General features: G+C 41.1%; 1 protein-coding gene across 7 annotated transcripts in view; it reads left to right on the top strand.

The window, feature by feature from the left end:
• FBXO3 (F-box protein 3) overlaps positions 1–22628 on the top strand; it is a 59834-nt gene that overhangs the window by 15288 nt on the left and 21918 nt on the right. For 2 of the 7 annotated variants that reach the window (XR_012159382.1, XR_012159383.1), the window contains exons 6-10: positions 2064–2109; positions 5209–5293; positions 7128–7250; positions 7762–7877; positions 9047–9237. Coding sequence is in view for 5 of the 7 variants with exons in the window: in XM_073347905.1 (XP_073204006.1) it covers positions 2064–2109; positions 5209–5293; positions 7128–7250; positions 7762–7877; positions 9047–9237; positions 17232–17357 (687 nt within the window). In the remaining 2 variants the exon portion in view is untranslated. The other 5 variants (XM_073347905.1, XM_073347907.1, XM_073347906.1 and 2 more) reach the window with 5 other exon arrangements.

Raw genomic sequence — 22628 nt, 5'->3', positions numbered from 1 at the left:
ATGTAGTGTTATTTTGACCAATAAAATTTGTAGAATTTTGCAGAATTTTAAAATGTGCACAGAATTTTTAATTTTTTGGTGCAGAATTCCCCCAGTAGCAATGATTGTAGCCAACTTCTATGGTCAAATTTATTCCTGCTCTAATCTATTTAATTTGGTAGAATTACGGCAGCCATGAATTTGTCCCAGTCTGTTTCAGCAAGTCACACTTTTTCATTGTTAAGCTTTGTTTTGCATGGTGGGAGACTTTGGATTTAGCAGTGAGTTATAGGTCTCTTTTCTAGAAAGAGCAAAACAAAGGAAAAATGGGGTATGATCTTTTTGGGAAATATATAATGCTTACTCTACAGTGAAAGAACAGAAAAACGATTTAAATCTATTAAAGCTTTATAAAATTGTTTCAGATACTACAGCGATAGCAACACTCTAATATCAGAGTCTGGTTGCTCTCACTTGCACTGGTATAATTTCATTGATTTTCAGTGGAGTTTACTCCTCAGGGCTTGTCTACACTACCCGCCAGATTGGCGGCCAGCGATCGATCCAGCGGGGGTCGATTTATCATGCGATAAATCGACCACTGCGTGCTCTCCCATCGACTCCGGTACTCCACCAGAACTAAAAGCGCAAGCAGAGTCTACGGGAGAGCATCAGCTGTCGATTTACTGCAGTGAAGACACCACGGTAAGTAGATCTGAGTACGCTGACTTCAGCTACGCTATTCACGTAGCTGAAGTTGTGTATCTTGGATCGACCCCGTGCTGTAGCGTAGACAAGCCCTCAGTCTCATTAGTGTGTGGGGGGAATCAAGCCCTCAATTCCTGAACAGCTTTGTCTCTTTCGTGGATTAAAGTGCAAGTATAGTCAGAAAAGGGATTAAGTTCTCTCTTTAATAAGTGGATCTGCTATCTGTGTTCTATTTTATTGATAAAAATATATTTTTTCTACTCTAGTTAGCATTGCTGAGCCAGTGCAGCTTGTCCACTGTCACCAATAAAATTATTTACAAAATCTACAACTGGAGTTTAGTACTGTCTGTGGAAAATTCACAGGGTGAACTCGGCTTGACTTCCCTATTCCAGGTTGAGTTTACAGCAGTAGCAATTATAAGTTAACTTTTAATATATTTGTGTTACAACTTCCTACCTGGTCAGGTTGTGCATTATTTTCTAAACTGTGCATTTTAAAAACATACACCAAGGTTAAGTCTAAAACGCTCAAAAGCAAGATTAAACTATTCATTATTCTCACTACTAAAATTATTGCAGTACATATTACTTGGCATCACAGTAAAACTGTAATGACAAGCAACAACAACAGATACCTTGGCTACAGTTTGAGTCTTAATTTTGAATTGGAATTAAGCTAAAACCCCTTGAAAAGCAGTTGTTGAAACTACTGACCTAATTCTAGCTGTCCAGGGCATTCAGCACAAATTCCTAAAGAACGATACTGGGAGCTTGGAACTCTCAAGTAAGACTTTATTATAGAACCTTACCCTGCTGGATTCCTAGTTATTTTCCTCATATGTAGCAATGGGAGTTCTAGTCACCTGACATTGATGGGGGGGATTGGAGAAAAATCTTGTACACCTTTATGTTATGCTAAATGTCTATTTTGCCTGGACTATATTATGAGAAATTGAAGGCATTTAAATGTTAATATTTTGTTCCTCTGGAGACAATACAGACCCTTTGGTAGGAAGGAATGTAAAGATGGGAGTTCTAAAAATGAGGTGGAGTTAGTTTTCAGATTATTCTAAGGCTGTTTCTTTTTTTTTTTTTAAATGATGCATGAAGTCTAATTTTCAAATGTGATCACCTTAGTGGAATGTCCCGATTGTGTGTTTGTTTGAATGCTCAACTTGGCACATAGACACATGGGACAGACATTTGTGTCTTAAATAGTGATTTGAACATCTGATTGTGGGATTTGGATGCTCTGTTGAAGAATCTAGATTTGGGCCTAGATAATACTAGGAAAATATCCAGGTATTTAGGATGTCAAGAAAAAACATCAGTCTCCTTTTCAGTATACACATTTAATATTTGTTCCTTTTCTAGGATCAGATGGCCCGTAATCCATCTGCTATTGATATGTTCATTACAGGTAAGAGCATGTTGAGAGGGGGGGGTGTGTGTGTGGTGGGGGAGGGGGATTCATGCAAAAAATACCTCGTTTATAGATGCCAGTATATCTAACCATTTCATTCTGTCTTAAGTTGCATATATTAATAAATAATATACATATGCTGTGAGCTGGTTAGTACGTGTGCAGAACATTTTGACCTTCACAGAGTAAGCACTAAACTTGTACATGTATTCTTACTCCTAAGAAACCTATAACCAGTATTGGAACTTGAACAATTAACTAAAATAAGTTCTAAAACAGTTTTATTTCCCTATTAATGCTTGTCACACCTCTGTTTTTGAGTTATTCAACACACTGGTCAGTCTGACAAAATATATAGCCACCTTTAGGGTAACCATCAGAGGAGCTGTCGGAGACAGGTGGTTCAAAAACACCATGAACTGTAGCCTGGGAGAAGAATGTTTTAGTAGCCTTTGCAACCATATCACAGGTTGCAGTATATATTGTGCCCCCCAGTGAAACATTCTTCTAAATGTAACCATACCTGAAAAGGAAAATGTTCCTGGATTTTTCAGGTTCTCTCTCTAACTGCATTGTTCAAAGCATAGAGGAGGAGAGAGGAAGATTTCAGATTCATTACTTGATGACTATAGAATCCTTGTGATGATCTGTTGACATGGGCTGGGACTGTAGTAGGAAGTTTCTCTCATCTTCCCCCTCACACCTCCCTTTTCTACTGAAGGCTATTGGTAGGGCCTTACCAAATTCGTGGCCATGAAAAATGCGTCACGGACTGTGAAAACTGGTCTCCCCTGTGAAATCTGCTCTTTTGTGTACTTTTTATCCTACTATACAGATTTCTCAGGGGAGACCAGTGTTTCTCAAACTACAGGTCCTGACCCAAAAGGGGGTTGGGGAGATGTCACAAGTTTGTTATAGGGGGATTGTGGTATTGCCACCCTTACTTCTGCACTGCCTTCAGAGTTGGATGGCCAGAGAGCAGAAGCTGCTGGTCAGGCGTCCAGCTCTGAAGGCAGTGTCCCATCAGCAGCAGCGCAGAAGTAAGGGTGGCAATACTATACCATGCCATCCTTACTTCTGCACTGCTGCTGGCGGCAGTTCTGCCTTCACAGCTGGGCGCCCATGAATCATGAAATTTACAATTTAAAAAAAACCCTATGATCATGAAATTGACCAAAATGGACCGTGAATTTGATAGGGCTAGCTATTGGCTATGGAAGCCTTCAACTAACTGAACTGCTTTCCTGTTGAGTGAAAACAGTGCCTTAATTTAGAATACCATTAATATGCATAATCTGTGCTAACCTGCATCACAGGTTGTTTCTATTGCAACACCAATGATGAGTAACAGCCCCACTGGACTATGCTATAATGCTTTCACTTGTGGGTAAAAGTAGGAGAGAGAAACTCTTACTAAGACTTTCTAGTCCTGCAATTTTGGACTTGCAGTGGCTGTGTATTGGAAAATCCGTCGCTTATTCCACCCCAGAAGCTGTATTGCAGTGCTGGGTGATGAAATCACTCTGTCTTCTTCGTCACAAGAGTGTTGAGGTTTACTGTCTCGTGCTTTGAAATCTTCAGATGAAAGGTGTTGTAGAAGTTCAAAGTACTATTCTAATTATTTGCAATTTGTGAGGGAGATTTGTTTTAGAGATAGTGACTGCAGTGATCTAGTGTTAATTATTACTTTGGGTTGGCCTTGTCTTATGGAAACAATGACTTCCAGTTGTGTGGATGAGTATGCTGGCACAACACATTCCATGTAGATGAGAAGATTAATCTTAGTATTTCCTACTTTCATCTAAAAACCAAGTGTTCAAACTGCAGAGTGAATCAGTATAGTCAGTGTGCACCCCAAACTCTAGCATTTCAAGGCCAAGACAAAATGTTGAAGATGATTGGGTGGGTGATAGAAGAAGGAAAATGGAGAAGAGAAATTATTGGAGACTACTAAGCAACAGAGGAGCCCCAAAGATGGCAGGACAGTACAAATAATTAAATGGCTTTTTAGGGCAAAATTAGGAACAAGAGATGAGTAAATTATGTTAATTATTGCTTTGTGCCATAGCAACCCTGTGTAGCTTGGGAGAAATAGAATATTATTAAATTATTAACTTAAAAATAAACATTTCACATCAATAATATAAACCAAAATTTAAAGAACTATTGATCTTCCATTACTAAAACCCATAATATGTTCCTTGAATTAATTGAATTACCTATAGCTTATTTCACTTACAGAGGATAATGTCTTGTCTTTGAGGACTTTGTTCATTAAAGGGACTCTGTCAAGGTTGAATCTGCCCAATAATGAATTTTTTACTGATCCTGATAAATCCAGCTGCTCTCAAAGTGATGACTGCAAGTTTTTGAAAATCTCAGTTTCTATATTGGGTGACCTATAAATCCAGAGCTCTGAGCTTGTGGTGGTAACAGGTGTGCATGTTGCACATGCTTCCACCCTACTGTCCAGCTTTGTTCTTGGGAGTACAGAAACTTACAAAATTTTATAGATTTCTTAGGAATTTTAATACCTTACCTATGTATATATATGTGTGTGTGTGCAGATACCTACAAAACAAAACCAAGCTTGTAGGTCCAGTAATAGACCTACCAGCTTTAGCAAATAGTATATTGGATTAAGTGTGGAGTATAGTGCCTAAAAAATAGGTATAGTAATTACATTACTTGTAAAGCCAACATCACCTCCTTAAATCATAGGAGTACCAGTAAAGGTCTAAAAGGCAGTTGAAGTATAAAAGCATCCAGAATTGGGCGAGGTACTTCACAATGTAAATAGAAAGCCATGGTTCCTGGCCTGAAGAGTATACAGTCTCATTTTAGCTGTGACACAGTGAGTGGAGGATGACAAGCAAACCATTTAAGCCACAATTAGGTTCCCAGCAAAAGCAGAGGTCAGTGTTTTGAATAGAGCAGGATGAGGAATGAGTTACTCAGCTACAGAGGTCTGGGAATTTGTTTATATTAAGGCCTACTAGCTTTTATAATGCCTATGTTAAAAAGAAAGTTAATATTATAACTGGCTTAATTATAAGAGTACCTGCTTTTGTAAAACTTTCCCTCTTTGGCATCTAGGTACTTCTTATTTGGAATGGTTCACATCTTATGTAAACAATGTCGTAACAGGTGGCTATCCCATCATCAGGGACCAGATTTTCAGGTATCGTGACTTTGATCTGTAGTGCAGCATAATTACAAGGCAGAGAAAATCAATCTTTTCTTTAAATGCTGATTTTTTTTTTTCCAGACAGCTGGGTGTGGATGTGTGGTGTGAGGGTTAATGGGTGGGGATGGAGAAAGAGACAGCTGCAGAATCAAAAGGCTTAAACTAATCCTGTTTTGTTACCAGGAATATTAGAACTAGTAGCATCACACTGAAGGGACTGTAATTAATACCAGCTCTAACCCATCCGCCTGCCTAGAACTTGAGGTGCAAAATGAGAGGGCTAGTGAGAAAGACACAGCTGCAGATCGTGTAGGAGTTTATTGAAGAGCAGTTCTGCATAGCTCAAAAGCTTGTCTCCCACCAACAGAAGTTGGTCCCATAAGATATTACCTCACTCACCTTGTCTCTAATATCCTGAGGCCAAAACAGCTACAACAAAACTGGTAAACAAATGACATTTGCTATTTTAAATAAGGGATTCTTTCATTGATATGGTCTATCTACCATTCATTCAAATATTGTATTGAATATATGTATTATGATACTCTAAACAAACAAGATTTGGAGATGGATTTACCTTGAAGCTCCACGTGCACTTCTCTAGATGTTTTTGTTTTTATCCTGGTTGTGTATAACAGTAGTTCTCAACCAGGGGTACGCATAAGGGGGTACATCAACTCATCTAGATATTTGCCTAGTTTTACCACAGGCTACATAAAAAACACTAGCAGTCAGTATAGACTAAATTTCATATGGATAATGACTTGTTTATAGTTCTCTATATCAGAGGTTTCGGAAGTGTGGGGCACACCCCGCCTAGGGGGCTGTGGAGAAAGGTCTGGGGGTGGAGGGTGCATGGTGGGACCTGGGCCAGCCTCCACAGGGGTGGGGAGGGAGCGCCACTCAGCCCCTTCCCGCCCCCCACTGTGTTCCAGTCCTGCCCCCACCAGTGTCTCCGACTCCTGGCGACGACCCCATCCTCAGCGTGTCCCCGCTCCTGTGCGCGTGTCCCCCGTCCCTGTCGCTGCCCCCCCCCGCCACACACACACTTTGGCCCCTGATCACAGCCCCACTCCTGGCCACGGCCCCACCCCCAGCTATGTCCCCAGCCTTGGCCCCCTTACCTCTGTCTGTGGCCCCCCACCCTCCGCGGAGTCACAGTCCGGCTCCTGGAGCGGGGCAGAGGGCGTGCGTGCGCACGGTTGGGGGTAAAAGGGGGCATGTATATTATGTACTATACACTGAAATGTAAGTACAATATTTATATTCTAATTGATTTATTTTATAATTATATGGTAAAAATGAAAAAGTAATAATTTTTTGTTTTCAGTAATAGTGCGCTGTGATGCTTTTTTGTATTTCTAAGTGAGGTGAAACTTGGGGGTATGCAAGACAAATCAGACTCTTGAAAGGGGTACTGTAGTCTCGAAAGGTTGAAAGCCACTGGTGTATAATAGCCCCTTTTAAGATTAATGGGATGCTGTAAGAACTAAATTTTCTATCTCCAAAATAGATTTGTACACAACTGAATATGAAGAATTGCATGAAGACATTTCTAAAGTCTGCCTTCATAGTTTAAGGCAAGCATTGCACTGTTGTACTAGTGCATTCACAAAGACTAAAGAATGTCTAGTTTCATTTAGGGCTAATAGTCACACACAATAACTTTTTTTTTTCATTTTGGGTTTAATTATCCAAATACTATTAGTATAGCATGTGGAAACTTATTCTTCAAAAATATCCTTTTAGCATCTGTATTGAACCCATAGAATTGGGTTACATCATAATAAAGAGTTGGAAATTTCTTTTGTATGTTTCTGTTGCACAGGTATGTTCATGATAAGGAGTGTGTGGCCACAACAGGAGATATTACTGTTTCAGTCTCCACGTCTTTTCTACCTGAACTCAGTTCTGTACATCCACCTCATTACTTCTTCACTTACAGAATCAGGTGAGAATAGCAAATGGGCTTTCCTGATAACAGGAGAGTCTTCTGTCTGGAGTTCAAGCCTCATGACTGTTGCATGTGTATGCACAGTACTCAGAAGTATGATGAAATTTAGATATCGTATACATATGGAGCTTGGTGTACAGCATGCAATATAATTATTTTAATATCGTTTTAAATAAAACGACTATTTGACTGTTTTAAAACTTGCAATGGGTCGTCCTGTGCTTTGAGGAGTTTCTTTTCACTAACAATATATAGCACATATCACTTTGCATACGTGAAACATTTGTCACAATATTTGTCATGAATTAAGGAGAGGTAGGTAATTAAGAGGAATAATAAAGCTGGGATTAGTGCTCTGGTGTTCCTACTTGTATCTGTATACAGGTCATTAGAACATACCACTTTCTCTAAGCAGTAGGGAGTATAGAAATAGTATTTTAAATATTTTATAGTGGTTTTTAGACAAGTAATTCATTTCTACGCAAAAAATATTTGATTTGGCTCATAGAATTGAGATGTCCAAAGATGCTCTCCCTGAAAAGGCTTGTCAGTTGGACAGTCGGTACTGGAGAATAACCAATGCCAAAGGTGATGTAGAAGAAGTTCAGGGTCCTGGAGTTGTTGGTATGTAAACTGAGAGTTTGAGTTTCATTTTTGCATTCATAGCATTCCAGTGATTAATGTGAAAATTCTGTAACTTCTGGCGGAGCCATTCTCAGTAATGATGCAAGATGGTGGCTATTCTCTTCTTTTAGCAAACATGCATTCTGTTCCACTTTCTCATATTGCGTTGTGTGTAAGTGAAAGAGTTAAACATTCACTTCAATTTTAAAGGATCTTAAGGAATATAATTTTTGGTTAACTATTTTAAATTGTTGGGCAAATTTGTATATTAATATACAGTAGTTAATATTAGTATAAGTAGTCAAACCATTTAAAGATTTTTTAATTACTTGGATTGTAAGCTCTTTGGGACTGGAATTGTCTTTTTGTACAGCACCTAGCACATTGGGGTCCTGGTCCATGAGTGGGGCTCCTAAGTACTTTGATAATACAAATAAATATTAATAATCCTGAAGTCTCTAATGCCATCTGTTTTTATCTATGTATTAGGGTTAACAGCATAAGTGCATGTCAGAAGACTTAAGTATTTTTTTTTGTATTTAGAAATGATTTGTAGCAATAGTTCGGGGGTTTTTTTGTGTTTTTTTTTTTTTTTTAAAGACTCCCGCTCTCCCCCCCCCCCCCCCCCACACACACACATGTTGTTGTTTGGGCATTCTTGTCCTTTGAGCTTGTTATAGTGACTCCTGTTCAGCAAGTTAGGCACTTCTGATTTAGTGAACAATATTCTCTAAAAAACTGCTATTCACTTGTGACTGAAAGTGATGCAAAGATAACTAGTCACTAGAATGACATGCCTCCAATGAAGTGGGTATTCACCCACGAAAGCTTATGTTCCAATACGTCTGTTAGTCTATAAGGTGCCACAGGACTCTTTGCTGCTTTTACAGATCCAGACTAACACTGCTACCCCTCTGATACTAGTCACTAGAATGTTCATTAAAACAGGATTTGTTACAACAAGCTTACCTCTTTTTTTTTCCCCCCTTTTATTCGTATAGTACAGTTACAGAAGCGCTTAAACTTTTGTTACTAGCTGTGTATTCCAGCAGAACTCTAGCTGAACTTAATGTCTATAGAAATTAACTATATTGCAAGAGGAAAGTATACACTATTTATACTTAAATTCAAAACTCCCAATGGTTCTTTGTTGTGTTTTGTATTTGCAGGAGAATTTCCAATAATCAGCCCAGGTCGAGTTTACGAATATACCAGCTGTACTACCTTCTCCACTACTTCAGGATACATGGAAGGATACTATACCTTCCACTGTCTCTACTATAAGGACAAGTTCTTTAACGTCATAATTCCCAGATTTCATATGGTATGCCCAACATTCAAGGTGTCTACAGCACGCATGGTAAGCTGAGATACAGTTGGTATTGTCATTTGTGCTTGGCTTTTATCCCTAACCTTTTTGCAGAAAACATGAATGAAATTAGCTCTAATAGAATAGTATAATGTACGTTCTCTAGATAAAGGTCTTACCAGACTCCATAATTATGACACTTTTTCCAGTTTTATAATTTTATTTCTTAGTAGTATAAGATAGACAATTCCCTACAAGAGGGAAGGACAAGAACAACAATTACAAAATCTGGAGATAGATCTAGAGAGAGACGTCTCCTCCCCCCTGCCTCCCACTGAAATCCTGTCCCCTAATTTGAATTCCTCCGAGTTCTTTGGAGTGATTGTGTAGCCAAGAGAATATAACAAAATAGATTAACTGAATCTAACTATCATTTATGATTAAATGTTAATGTCACCTCATGCTTGGATTACTGCGTACACTCCAGGCGGGGCTTTACTTAGTCAATCCAAAAATTTGAGTGGCGTAGTGGTCTGTCTGTTATGCTGCACCTAACAAGCACATGCTTATGTCATATAACTGGAGTTATAATTTGCATTTTGAATCAAAGATGGCTTGAAGCTAAAATGTTTAATTTTTTATCCATGAATCGCTAAATGGGTTGGGTCCTTCCTGTTCGATGGGCCACCTTTCCCCCTCCACTCTGTTACAGCTTCAGTGGATGGAGATGCTGAACTTCAATCATCTTGACAATGAGAGTAGACTAGTAATTCGTCCATGATGGGTCTGCTATTCTGAAATGGCTTCTACCTGCGCGTTCTAGCCCAGGGGTCTGAAATAGCTCATGTCTGTGGACTTTCGGGGCATGCTTCCAGGCACATCCATTTATGCAGGCTATTGCAGTGTTGGGCTTTAGAGGGAGAACAGAGTTGTTTGTTCTGCAGGTGACTTAGATTTATGTTTTTGTAACTTGTGACATTGGCACCTTTGTAAATGTGAAATTGGATGGATACGCCCTTATTTACAAATCTAAATTGTTACATATTTGAGCTCTTTCTGTCTTGGTGTGACCTGATTGTAATTTGCTGCCTTCTACATCAGAAGAATGTCTCTGCTTTTCTCGATAGGAGAGAAGTTTCCATACATGTGCTAAACAGGCCTTTTAAGCTGATTGATTTTAAGGTCAAAAGGGACCTTAATGTTCATCTAGTCTACCCTGCACAACGTAGGCCATGGAATTTCACCCAGTAACTCCTGCATCAATTCCAAAAATTTAATAAATTGCTTTTCTGTTGAATGATTATCTATTTTTAAGGTTTGGAAGCAGCTGGTGAATCTGGGCAGTTTTGTTAGCTTGTTTTGACGTAAGTGTAAATTGACTTGATAAAATTTGTAAACTGTTCTATGTCTAGGTAGTTCAGATGGAATTTAGGGTGTTTAATGTTTTTCAGGCCCTGTAGTTAAACACTCAAAGAAAGCAGAAGGCCTTGCAAAATGCAGAGCAGCAAAACAAAACTGGATTGACAAATAAGCAAAAAGAGCCCAGAGTCAACCGATTCCATAAGAGGGGAAATGAAGCTGCTAATTACACTGGCATCCATGGGCAGGGCAATGCTAAAGAGGAATATGGGCGCTCAAGTGATGTGATTAGGAGATTACATTTTTAAAAAGATATTTTGGGAAACTAGCACTGGTTTAGGCTGGTAACAGTGAATGCAAACTGCCAACAGAGGTCACACTTGTAACAGATACATTGCTTTTTCCCCCCTCTTTCCTTTGGTTCCCTTTATTTATTTAAACCTAGACCTCTCTTCTGTTCCACAAGTTGCAGAAATCACTTGCATTTGATTTGGTAATTTTATTACTCTGCCTCTGATACAGATGCTTAGCAGAGGATTATTGTATATTAAAGTTGAGCGGTACTTTGATATTTTAGCATATTGACTCAAATTCAGACCTAGTGGCTTAAATTCTGCTCTGTTACATACTTGTAAATCTGAAAGAACTAATTGAATTCAATAGTTAAGAGCTGGGATTTTTATTGGCCCATAGCTGGGAAGATTTTACAGTATTAGTGCCAGCAAAACCCAGATTTAGTTTTTTGTTCTTGTTTTTTAATGCAAAGCTATTTAAAAGAATTTCAGACAGTCGTCAGAAAGGTTATACCATGCTTTTTTTTAATAAGCCTTAATTTTTCAAGCATAAACCCTTAGTTACTATGTTGGCCCTACACAGTATCCTGGGGCAGGTCTTCACTACCGCCGGGATCGACGTTCTGAGGGTATGTCTACACTACAAAATTAGGTCGAATTTATAGAAGTCTGTTTTTTTAGAAAGTGATTTTATACAGTCGATTGTGTATGTCCCCACTAAGTGCATTAAGTCGGCGGAGTGTGTCCACAGTACTGACGTTAGCATCAACTTTCGGAGCATTGCACTGTGGGTAGCTATCCTGCAGTCTCCACTGCCCATTGGAATTCTGGGTTAAGCTTCCAATGCCTGATGGGGCAAAAACATTTGTCGCGGTTGGTTTTGGGTATGTGTCGTCAGTTGCCCCTCCCTCTGTGAAAGCAATGGCAGACAATTGTTTCATGCCTTTTTTTCCGTGCGGGCGCCGTACTGCTTTCAGCAGACAGTGCAATAGGTTTGCAAACCGTCGTCATCGAACGACTGCTTCCACTGCCACTCTGCTCTCCTGATGCTATGAATCCACCTCGCAGGTCCTCTATATGACCATCATCCTCCACCGCTGCTGCTCTGCTCTCCTGGTGGTCTCGCAGGGCTGCTTCTGCTGCAACTCTGCTCAGCTGCTCTTGTCTCGCGATAACACAGCAAGCGTGCAACCCGCTCAGCTGTTGTGTCCTGGCAGCAGATGGTCCAGTAGGTTTGCAAAACTGGTCATCCAACCACCGCTTCCCCTGCAACTCTGCTCTCCTGCAGACACTATACCACGGCAAACGTGGAGCCCGCTCAGATCACTGCAGCAGTTATGAGCTTTGTAAACACCTCGCGCATTAGCATGCAGTATATGCAGAACCAAAATCCGCAACAGCAGGTGAGGAAGTGATGGCAGCGCAGTGACGAGAGTGATGAGGACATGGACACAGACTTCTCTCAAAGCCCGGCAATTTGGCCATCCTTGTGGCAATGGGAAAGGCTCATGCCATGGAACGCTGATTCTGGGCCCGGGAAACAAGCACAGACTGGTGGGACGGCATAGTGTTGCAGGTCTGGGAAGATTCCCAGTGGCTGGGAAACTTTCGCATGCGTAAGGCACTTTCATGGAACTTTGTGACTTGCTTTCCCCTGCCCTGAAGCGCAAGAATACCAAGATGAGAGCAGCCCTCACAGTTCACAAGTGAGTGGAAATAGTCCTCTCGAAGCTTGCAACTCCAGACAGCTACTGGTCAGTCGGGAATCAATTTGGAGTGGACAAATCTACGTGGGGGCTGCTGTGATTCAAGTAGCCAGCGCAATCACTGAGCTGCTGCTATCAAGGGTAGTGACGTTGGGAAATGTGCAGGTCATAATGGATGGCTTTGCTGCAATGGGATTCCCGAACTGTGTGGGGTGATAGATGGAACGCATATCCCTATCTTGGGACCAGATCACCAAGCAAGCCAGTACATAAACCGAAAGGGGTACTTTTCAGTGGTGCTGCAAGCACTGGTGGATCACAAGGGATGTTTTACCAACATCAACGTGGGATAGCCGGGAAAGGTACATGACGCTTGCATCTTCAGGAACTCTGGTCTGTATAAAGAAAGGGAGGACTTATGGCACCTTAGAGACTAACCAATTTATTTGAGCATAAGCTTTCGTGAGCTACAGCTCACTTCATCGGATGCATACTGTGGAAAGTACAGAAGATCTTTTTATACACACAAACACCCATTTTTTCATGGTTTGTGTGTATAAGAAGATCTTCTGTACTTTCCACAGTATGCATCCGATGAAGTGAGCTGTAGCTCACGAAAGCTTATGCTCAAATAAATTGGTTAGTCTCTATGGTGCCACAAGTACTCCTTTTCTTTTTGCGAATACAGACTAACACGGCTGTGACTCTGAAATCTGCTCTGTATGAACAGCTGCAGCAAGGGACTTACTTTGCAGACCAGAAAATAACCATGTGGGATGTTGAAATGCCTATAGTTATCCTTGGGGATCCAGCCTACCCCTTAATGCTATGGCTCATGAAGCTGTACAAAGGCACCCTGGACAGTAGTCAGGAGCTGTTCAACTGTAGGCTGAGCAAGTGCAGAATGGTGGTAGAATGTGCATTTGGATGTTTAAAAGCGCGCTGGTGCAGTTTACAGAGTCGGTTAGACCTTAGCGAAACCAATATTCCCATTGTTATTACTGCTTGCTGTGCGCTCCACAATATCTGTGAGAGTAAGGGGGAGATGTTTATGGCGGGAAGGCAAATCGCCTGGCCGCTGATTACATGGAGCCGGACACCAAGGTGGTTAGAAGAGCACAGCAGGGCGCGCTGCGCATCAGAGAAGCTTTGAAAACCACTTTCATGGCTGACCAGGCTACGGTGTGACAGTTCTGTTTGTTTCTCCTTGATGAAAACCTGCCCCCTTGGTTCACTCTACTTCCCTGTAAGCCAAACGCCTTCCTCTCCCCCCTTCAGTCACCTCTTGCAGAGGCAATAAAGTCACTGTTGTTTCAAATTCGTGCACTCTTTATTAATTCATCGCACAAATAGAGGGATAACTGCCAAGGTAGCCCGGGTGGGGTGGGGGAGGAGGGAAGGACAAGGCCACACTGCACTTCAAAACTTATTGAATGAATGCCAGCCTTCTGTTGCTTGGGTAATCCTCTGGGTTGGAGTGGTTGGATGCCCGGGGGGTGCCTCTCAACCCCCCCCCCACGTTCTTGGGTGTCTGGGTGAGGAGGCTATGGAACTTGGGGAGGAGGGTGGTTGGTTACACAGGGGCTGCAGTGGGGGTCTGTGCCTTTCCTGCACCTCAACCATACGTTGGAGCATATCAGTTTGATCCTCCAGTAACCTCAGCATTGCATCCCGCCACCTTTCCTCCTGATCGTGCCACTTGTTCTCTCGCATGTCCCTCCTGTCCTCGCGTTCATTTTGTGCTTTCCTGAACTCTACCATTGTCTGCCTCCACGCATTCTGCTGGGCTCTTTCAGTTTGGGTGGACTGCATGAGCTCGGAGAACATTTCATCGGAAGTGCATTTTTTTTGCCGCCTTATCTGCACTAGCCTCTGGGATGGAGATGCTAGTCACAGTGTTGAAACATTTTCAGCTGTGGGAGGAAAAAAAGGGAGATTAAAATTTAAAAAGACACATTAGCAATTTAAAAGGAGGGACTGATATTTTTGGGTTAATGTGCAGCAGAAACCCAACTAACTCCCCCCCCCCCCCCCCAATTCTCTGGGATGATAGCTTCATCCCTCCGCCCCACTGCATGGATAACAGCGGAGATGATTTTTTTTTTTCAGCTACAGGCAAACAGCCCAGCAGGAACGGCCACCTCTGAATGTCCCCTTAATAAAATTCCCCTATTTCAACCAGGTGACTATTAATGATATCACACTCCTGAGGATAACACAGAGAGATAAAGAACGGATGTTGCTTGAATGCCAGCAAACACCAGGACCACACGCTGCCATGCTTTCTTATGCAATGATTCCAGACTACGTGCTACTGGCCTGCTGTGGTAAAGCATCCTACAACGGAGGATGCAATAAGGCTGCCCTCCCCAGAAACCTTTTGCAAAGGCTTTGGGAGTACCTCCAGGACAGCTTCATTGAGATGTCCCTGGAGGATTTCCGCTCCATCCCCAGACACGTTAACAGACTTTTCCAGTAGCTGTACTGGCTGCGAATGCATCCCAAGTCTTCAGGGCAAATTAGTCATTTAAATGCTTGCTTTTAAACCGTGTATTATATTTACAAAGGTATACTCACCAGAGGTGCCTTCTCCGCCTTCAAGGTCCAGGAGCCTGGGTTGGGAGGGTTGGAGGATATTGGCTCCAGGGTGATAAATAGTTCCTGGCTGTCAGGGAGAACAGTTTATCCACTTGCCTGGTGTGCGCTGTCTTCAACCTCCTTCTCCTCCTCATCTTCCTCATCCCTGTTGTGTGAAACTCCCTTGCAGGAGTCCATGTACAGGTGTGGGGTAGTTGTAGGAGAACTGCCTAGAATTGCATGCAGCCGCTTATAGAAGCGGCATGTCTGGGGCTCTGACCCCGAGCGGGCGTTTGCCTCTTGGGTTTTTTGGTAGGCTTAAGTTTCACACGGCACTGCTGTGGGTCCCTGCTGTAGCCTCGGTCCTTCATGCCCTTGGAAATTTTTTTCAAATATTTTGGCATTTTGTCTTTTGGAATGGAGTTCTGGTAGCACGGATTTGTCTCCCTAAACAGCAGTCAGATCCAGTACCTCCTGTTCGGTCCATGCTGGAGCTCTTTTGCGATTCTGGGACTCCATGGTCACCTCTGCTGAGGAGATCTGCACGGTCACCTGTGCTGATTAGCTTGCCATGCTGGCCAAACAGGAAATGAAATTCAAAAGTTCACAGGGCTTTTCCTGTCTACCTGGCCAGTGCATCTGAGTTGAGAGTGCTGTCCAGAGTGGTCATAATGGAGCACTGCGGGATAGCTCCCAGAGTCCAATACTGTCGAATTGCGTCCACCCTAACCCAAATTTGACCTGATGATGTTGATTTCAGCGCTAATCCCCTCATCGGGGAGGAGTACAGAAATTGATTTTAAGAGCCCGTTAAGTCGACAAAAATGGCTTTGCGTGGATGGATGCAGGGTTAAATTGATCTAATGCTGCTAAATTCGACCTAAACTCGTAGTGTAGATCAGGGCTGAGATTGATCCACTGGTGGTCAATTTAGTGGGTCTAGTAAAGAACCGCCAAATCAACAGCAGATCGCTCTCCAGTCAACCCCTGTACTCTACCCCTGACAAGAAGAATAAGGTAAGTAAACGAGAGATTTTTTTCCTGTAGACCCCGCAGTAACTCGACCTAAAGTACGTTGACTTCAGCTACGTTATTCACGTAGCTGGAGTTGTGTAGTGTAGGTCAACTTACCGTGGTAGTGTAGACATAGCCCTGATTAACAAACAAAGCAGGTATAGCTACCAGTTCTAGGTGAAGGCCTTTATTTTTTGGGGAGGTGTTGGGGTTTTTTAAACACTTGGTCTGATACAAGCCTTTTCAGATGTTAATTGGGGTGAAGAAAGGTGCATATAATATCCAATTCTTATACCCCTTTTTTAAAGAAGTTACATGTTCCTGAAATATGCCCTTTCGGTCTTTTATAACTTGTTTTTCTGATTAATATTTTTAAAGGGGATAACGTGAACAGACTAAAGGCTGGCTTAAATTTTACTTTTTTTAATTTATGAATTACTTTTTGGGTTAGCTCTTGTGGTTGTGCTGTTTTACAGAATTAGTTAACCCAGCTCAGTTAGTTCTACATTCACCATTTTCATGTTTTTTGTGTGATTTGTTTAGTAAACATAACTAACCATGACCATAGTGATTTTTTTTTACATCAGCACAAATACACAGAGACCCTGGTTAAACATCTAAAGTACATAATTGTGTCAGTGTCCAAGTGTAATGTTAGCACTTTCAGTAAACTTTCATACAGGCTGTCTGGTGCCAGGGAAAAAACCCACTCCCAGAATTCTTCAGCAAATTCAGACTTACCAAGCTTTACCAAACTCATGTCAACCACAGTAATTTATAATAATTCAACACCATTCCAACAGTTAGTGAGTCAGATTCTGATCTCACTGGTCTACTTAGTTTATGAATAAAAGTTTAAACAGATTATAAATATAATTGCCATGTAGATTAAATTTTATAAAATTGATACATGAAAACAAATCTGATTTAACAGTATTTTGATATTTATAATTAGTCTTTATCTGAGACTGACTTTAAATGTGATGTAAATGACATCTTGATTTTAATTTTTTTGTTACATTGTTAGCACTTGATCAGAGTGAGATTTAGGAGGCAATTAAGTACTTAGTTAAACATGGGGGTGTCTTGTTTATAGGAAACTAATCATAATGAATATGCTATGGATGAAGATGAAGACTCAACAGATACTGATGAATATGAAGACAGACGTAGAGTCTTGGATATTCCTGCCCCTTCTGGACGCTGTCCACGTCATACCTGATTGTACTTCTTTAAAAAACAAAACAAAAAAACTGTTGGTTAGAGAAGTTAAACTTTCTGGGGCTTCTACATAAGACAGTTTCTGAATATTGTAAATGAATTGTTTCTTTTCCACAGCAGGACAACTAGCATGAATATTGGTGCCAGTTCTAACTTTCATCTGATTGGACTGTAAGGATTTTTTTTTTTGAGGGCGGGGGGAAGGGTTTTGTGGGGGTTTTTTGTTCACTTTTTTTTCTGAAGTGCAAGACAGCTTGACAGTCTGAGGAAATCATATCTTACATTTTTAAACTATTTCCTATTTATGATCATATTACAAACATGGTATGGGGATTTGTTTTTATACAAGCATTTAAAACTTAGCAACAGACAGAGGAGTTTGCAAAAAGGTATATAATGGCCTTTCACACTGACTTCCAATTGTTAATTTCTGCTTTGAATGAATGGAATTTGCAGTTAGGCCTGTGTAACCCCATTGGGTTGGATCAGGTGCTCCTGTACATTTTTATATTAATATACAGATACCATAAAATTCTGGTGACTGAGTGCGTAAGTTTGAAATGAAACAAACTTTATTTTTCAGACAATCTGTCTTTCATCTTAGTTTATAATAAATATCTGATGATGATCACAGATACATGCCTTTTGGGATGTAGTATAATTCATAATCTGCTGTTTACTAATCAGCAATTTCTCAGTTATTACATAGTACAAATTTGTAAATACTGTTTGATTTTTTTTTCCTTTATATGCTGTTTGCTGTCAGACTTTGTGGTAAGTGACACAAATTTTATGTGTAAGACTAAGTATTATCAAATGTTTTCCTGAATCCTATATGAATTTTTGTAATTATGCTTGATTCACAATTGGGGCTTAGCAGTACACAGATGTCTAAAAGCCTTATATTTAAAGAAACATTTGTTTGTTCTATCGTTTTTATTTTGTTTCCACTGCTATTAAAATAAATATATTGCCTTCATTGTTCTAAATGTTGCTTGGAACTATTCCTCTTGCTAAGAGTAGAACAAGGAATTAAAAGTTGCAACTGATGCCACATTGTAGTTGGCTGCCCTTCTTCACACTTACCACAGCAAATTCCCTCCAGCTTGGACAGAAAGTATCTGGCACTGGTGGACCCAACTGAAACCTCATTTGCTGGATATCTCCTTGAGTAATGGTTGGCTGCAGCTATTATAGATTGTGGCTGCTATTTCCTTTACATGATTTTAGTGCCATTAGATTCACTCGTAGGTTTATTGTCTTCACGTCAGGGAGGTTTTCCCAAGACCGAATTAAGTAGAACCAGGAAACGTTACTGGATTGAATCCTGTATTGCTCAGGAAAAATGTCTATGGAAGTGGATGAGAGACATAACTACCTAGGTCTACAGAGCTCTGCCCGTAATCGATAATTCTAATGAACTGTATAACAATTGGAATACTTGAAACTGTTCACTTGTTGTTTTTACTGAACCTTCTAAATACTGAGTGAAAGGAAAATACTATAATGCGAGAGCCTTGATTCCTATTTCAACTAAATACAAAAGGTTTTTTTAAAAAATAATTAGTTAACAAAAGATTAGAGACTAGTAACTTTCAGCATAACCACAAATCTGTAGTATTAAAATGAAAAGATTCTAATATTCTTTAAGGGCAGAAAGTTCCCCTGTCTTATTGATGATTATGGCTCCATGTCTGTTGTGGGGGTCGTGGAAGTCATTGGTGCTGTGACTTCTGCAGCAGCCAGTGTGGCTGTCCAGCCGGGTTCAGCCACACCAGCTGCTGCTGGAGCGGCTCTGCAGCCAGCCACTCAGGTGGCCCCACAGCCAGCTGCATGTGTTCAATCTCAAGTCTTAAGACCAAGAACTTTTCAAAAAATCCCACTGAGACTGAACATTGGAAGCTCTAACTAGGTAGGCTGTTGTCTGCATTGCTATCTGGTAGAGTTGAATGGGGGTTGGGGACAATTTTTGCAAAATGTCTAAGTAGATAAGGTATTAAATAGTAATAATTGGAAAGGTCATTGTCTCTCATGCTTGTAAATGGCTGGAAGGACAAAAACCACAATTGTATACAGTGTTGTAGCTGTGTTGGTCTCAGGATATTAGATACACAAGGTGGGTGAGGTAATACCTATTATTGGCCTGACTTCTGTTTGTGTGAGAGACAAGCTTTTGAGCTTATACAGAGCTTTTCTTCAGTTCTGGGAAGCAAGCTTGTAAAAGATACTACCTGATTCACCTTGTCTCACTAAAAGCCCAACTGTCAGTGTTTACTTTGACATAAGCACCTAAATAAAATTATATCCGATTCTCTAGATTGTGATCTATAGGTTTGTAGTCTTCCCTGACTCAGTTTCCTCTATTATGGTGATGTGCTTAGGGTAAGAGGAAAAGACCTGGAAGGAAGAGGATTGTGTTTTAGGAGAGAGCTAGTTTGGGAAACACTTTAACTAAAATTCATATGTGAAAAAGCAGTGACCACATATGGTTTAAGCCCTGCTTTTACATATAGCTTTTTTTTTTCAAATGTGATTTTAGGGGAAAACCAAACATCACTCTTCTCTGTGCACCCAAAACTACTGGTACTTACCATACAAAGAGAAATAAACATAAAACTCTGTGGTGAACAGAAATCGTAGATGGATACAATGGCTCAATTGAGGACACCAGTGTAAATGGATTTGCTTCTTTTTCTAATTTAAACTGCAAATTTCCATAGCTTGTGCAAAGGGGGCTTTTGCTAAAGCATCATGTTCTTGATGTTCTCTGCTCTACAGCTGAAGCCTGGTTATAGGGGTAATTCATCTGCTCATCAAGTTCTACCACTTCTGTTTTAGCTACTGATTCATACCATCTGTTTGTTTTTATGTAGCTCTTCTTTCCTTACCTCAGAAGCTGGTTTCTTACATGCTATATGAATGATTGGCTATGTGTCCTGTGCAATATACTCTTAAGGGAAAACTGCACCACTCGTGTATTAACATCAATCTTCATACATGTCTTACTTCCACATATGGGCAATGAATTGCTCACTTACAAAACTTTTAATTCTGCTTTATGCTAAAAAGCTTGAGCTATGTTCAGCTATTTACAAGCAGACAGAAAAATGCAATATATTGAATTTGTGAAAAGAGAACTGGAGGTGTTACATCTGGCAATCCTCTAAGTCCTAGTGCTAAGGAGTAAATATTAGGAGGAAGGCTACGTTCTATGAAAACAAGGAGATGTGTGAAAGGGAATACGACTAAAAGGAAACACTTTGAATAATCAATGTCTAACAAACTCAGTGGACCTTCTTCTACAGTCTCTTAAAGCACAGATCTTGGTATGGCTCACAAGTGGTGTAGATACATGAATAAAAATAGCTTGTGCAATTATACTACATCTAGGATAAAATTGCAGAACCGTAACTTCTGCTTTAGGCTATTAATGGAATGTCAGCTAAGGTGAGGAAGAAAAACTTTATTGTATTAGTTGCTCAACCTGGTGTCTCTCTAACCACCTTGCTGAAGCATCTGCAGTAAGCCCCACCTTATCCCTTGTGTATCGGCCTAGGTAGACCAGAGTTCTGTGTAGAACGTGTCATGAGCCACTGAATGTCGTGCAGAATACGAAAACATAGATTTACTTGCATGGTAGACTGGCTACAAGTGTTTACTATGGATAGCTGGACATCATAGAAGATTAGGGTTTGAAGAGACCTCATGAGGTTATCTAGTCAAAGCAGGACCAATCCCAACAAAATCATCCCAGCCAGGGCTTTGTCAAGCCGGGCTTTAAAAACCTCTAAAGAGGGAGGTTCCACCACCTCCCTAGGTAACCCATTCCAATGCTTCATCACCTTCCCAGTGAAATAGTTTTCCCTAATGTCCAACCTAGATCTCCCCCACTGCAACTTGAGACCATTACTCCTTGTTCTGTCATCTGCCACCACTGAGAATAGCCTAGCTCCATCCTCTTTGAAATCCCCCTTCAGGTAGTTGAAGGCTGTTATCAAATCCCCCCTGCTCTTTTCTTTTGCAAACTAAATAATCCCAGTGTCCTCAGATTCTTCCCATAAATCATGTGCCCCAGCCCCCTAATCATTTTTGTTACTCTCCACTGGACTCTCTCCAATTTGTCCACATTCTTTCTGTAGTAGGGGGCCCAAAACTGCATGTAATACTCCAGATGTGGTCTCATCAGTGCCAAATAAAGGGGAATAACCACTTCCCTCTATCTGCTGGCAATGCTCCTACTAATGCAGCCTGCTAATATGTGGGGTGTTCCTTCTGTCAGTTAAATGATAGTTCTTCAGTTCTCTCTCTAACTTCTGCATTATTAGATCGATAAGGTGACCTTAACAGAGGTATGACATTTACAGTAAAAGGTTTGGCGTATGAATGCCTTTTGATATAGGTGAGGATATGTGGTCATGCAGTTAATTGTTTGCCTGAATGGTTAGAATTTGGTATTCAGAACAGTGAATGATAAAGGGAATAATATAGTTCCAATTATATATGACTGGAATTCTATCCACAAATACTCTGAAGCTTGAGTTGTAGAATGTTTGTATTTTTAACCCTGGGATTGATTTGATGTACCTTTTAGGGACACAATATGCTATTGGAAAGTTAGCAGCTTTCTGCGGGAGTGTGGCACACAGTAGTTGTTATCTGCATGCATTCAGCAGGGACTCCTAGAAATTTTACTGAGAGCAGATCTTATGGTTTGAACTGATACTTCAAAATGCACTAAAACTCTATGTGCATACTCAGAATTTTCTTTTGAAATATCCTTTAGGAAAACAGCATTACTTAGTGGGAAGAGGAAAGACCGGAGTAAGCATTAGTGTTAACACAGAGTAACCATGCTCCTGACCCCCTTCCCGTAGCCATGGGAAGGAGTGCAGGGGGTGCTGCAGCATCGCCAGGTTTTATGCAGGGCCTCTGGCCCCAGGCCGGGGGCTCCACTCAGGGGCAGCAGGTTTGTATAATTTTTGGTGGTACCCAGAACGGCTCCAAGTCCTGCCCCCCTCCCCTCCTGCCCAGCCTAAGGCTGTGAGCTCTGGGTGAGAGTTTGGGAATTGGGTGCAGGCTCTGGAAGGGGGGCTGGGCTACAGTCAGGGGTTGGGGTGCAGGAGGAGTACAGGCTTTGGGAGGGAGTTTGGGTGCTGTGTGCAGGCTCTGGGCTGGGATAAGGGTTTAGGGTGCTGGGTGTGGGTTTGGGTGCAGGGCTGGGGATGACGAGTTTGGAGGTGTAGCAGGCAGGCTGTCCTGGAGCTGGGGGCTA

This window comes from Lepidochelys kempii, chromosome 6 (assembly GCF_965140265.1).
Source record: "Lepidochelys kempii isolate rLepKem1 chromosome 6, rLepKem1.hap2, whole genome shotgun sequence".
NCBI classification, from domain to species: Eukaryota; Metazoa; Chordata; order Testudines; family Cheloniidae; genus Lepidochelys; species Lepidochelys kempii.
The sequence above is the reverse complement of the archived record's forward strand: the minus strand, read 5'-3'. Positions and strand labels throughout refer to the sequence as shown.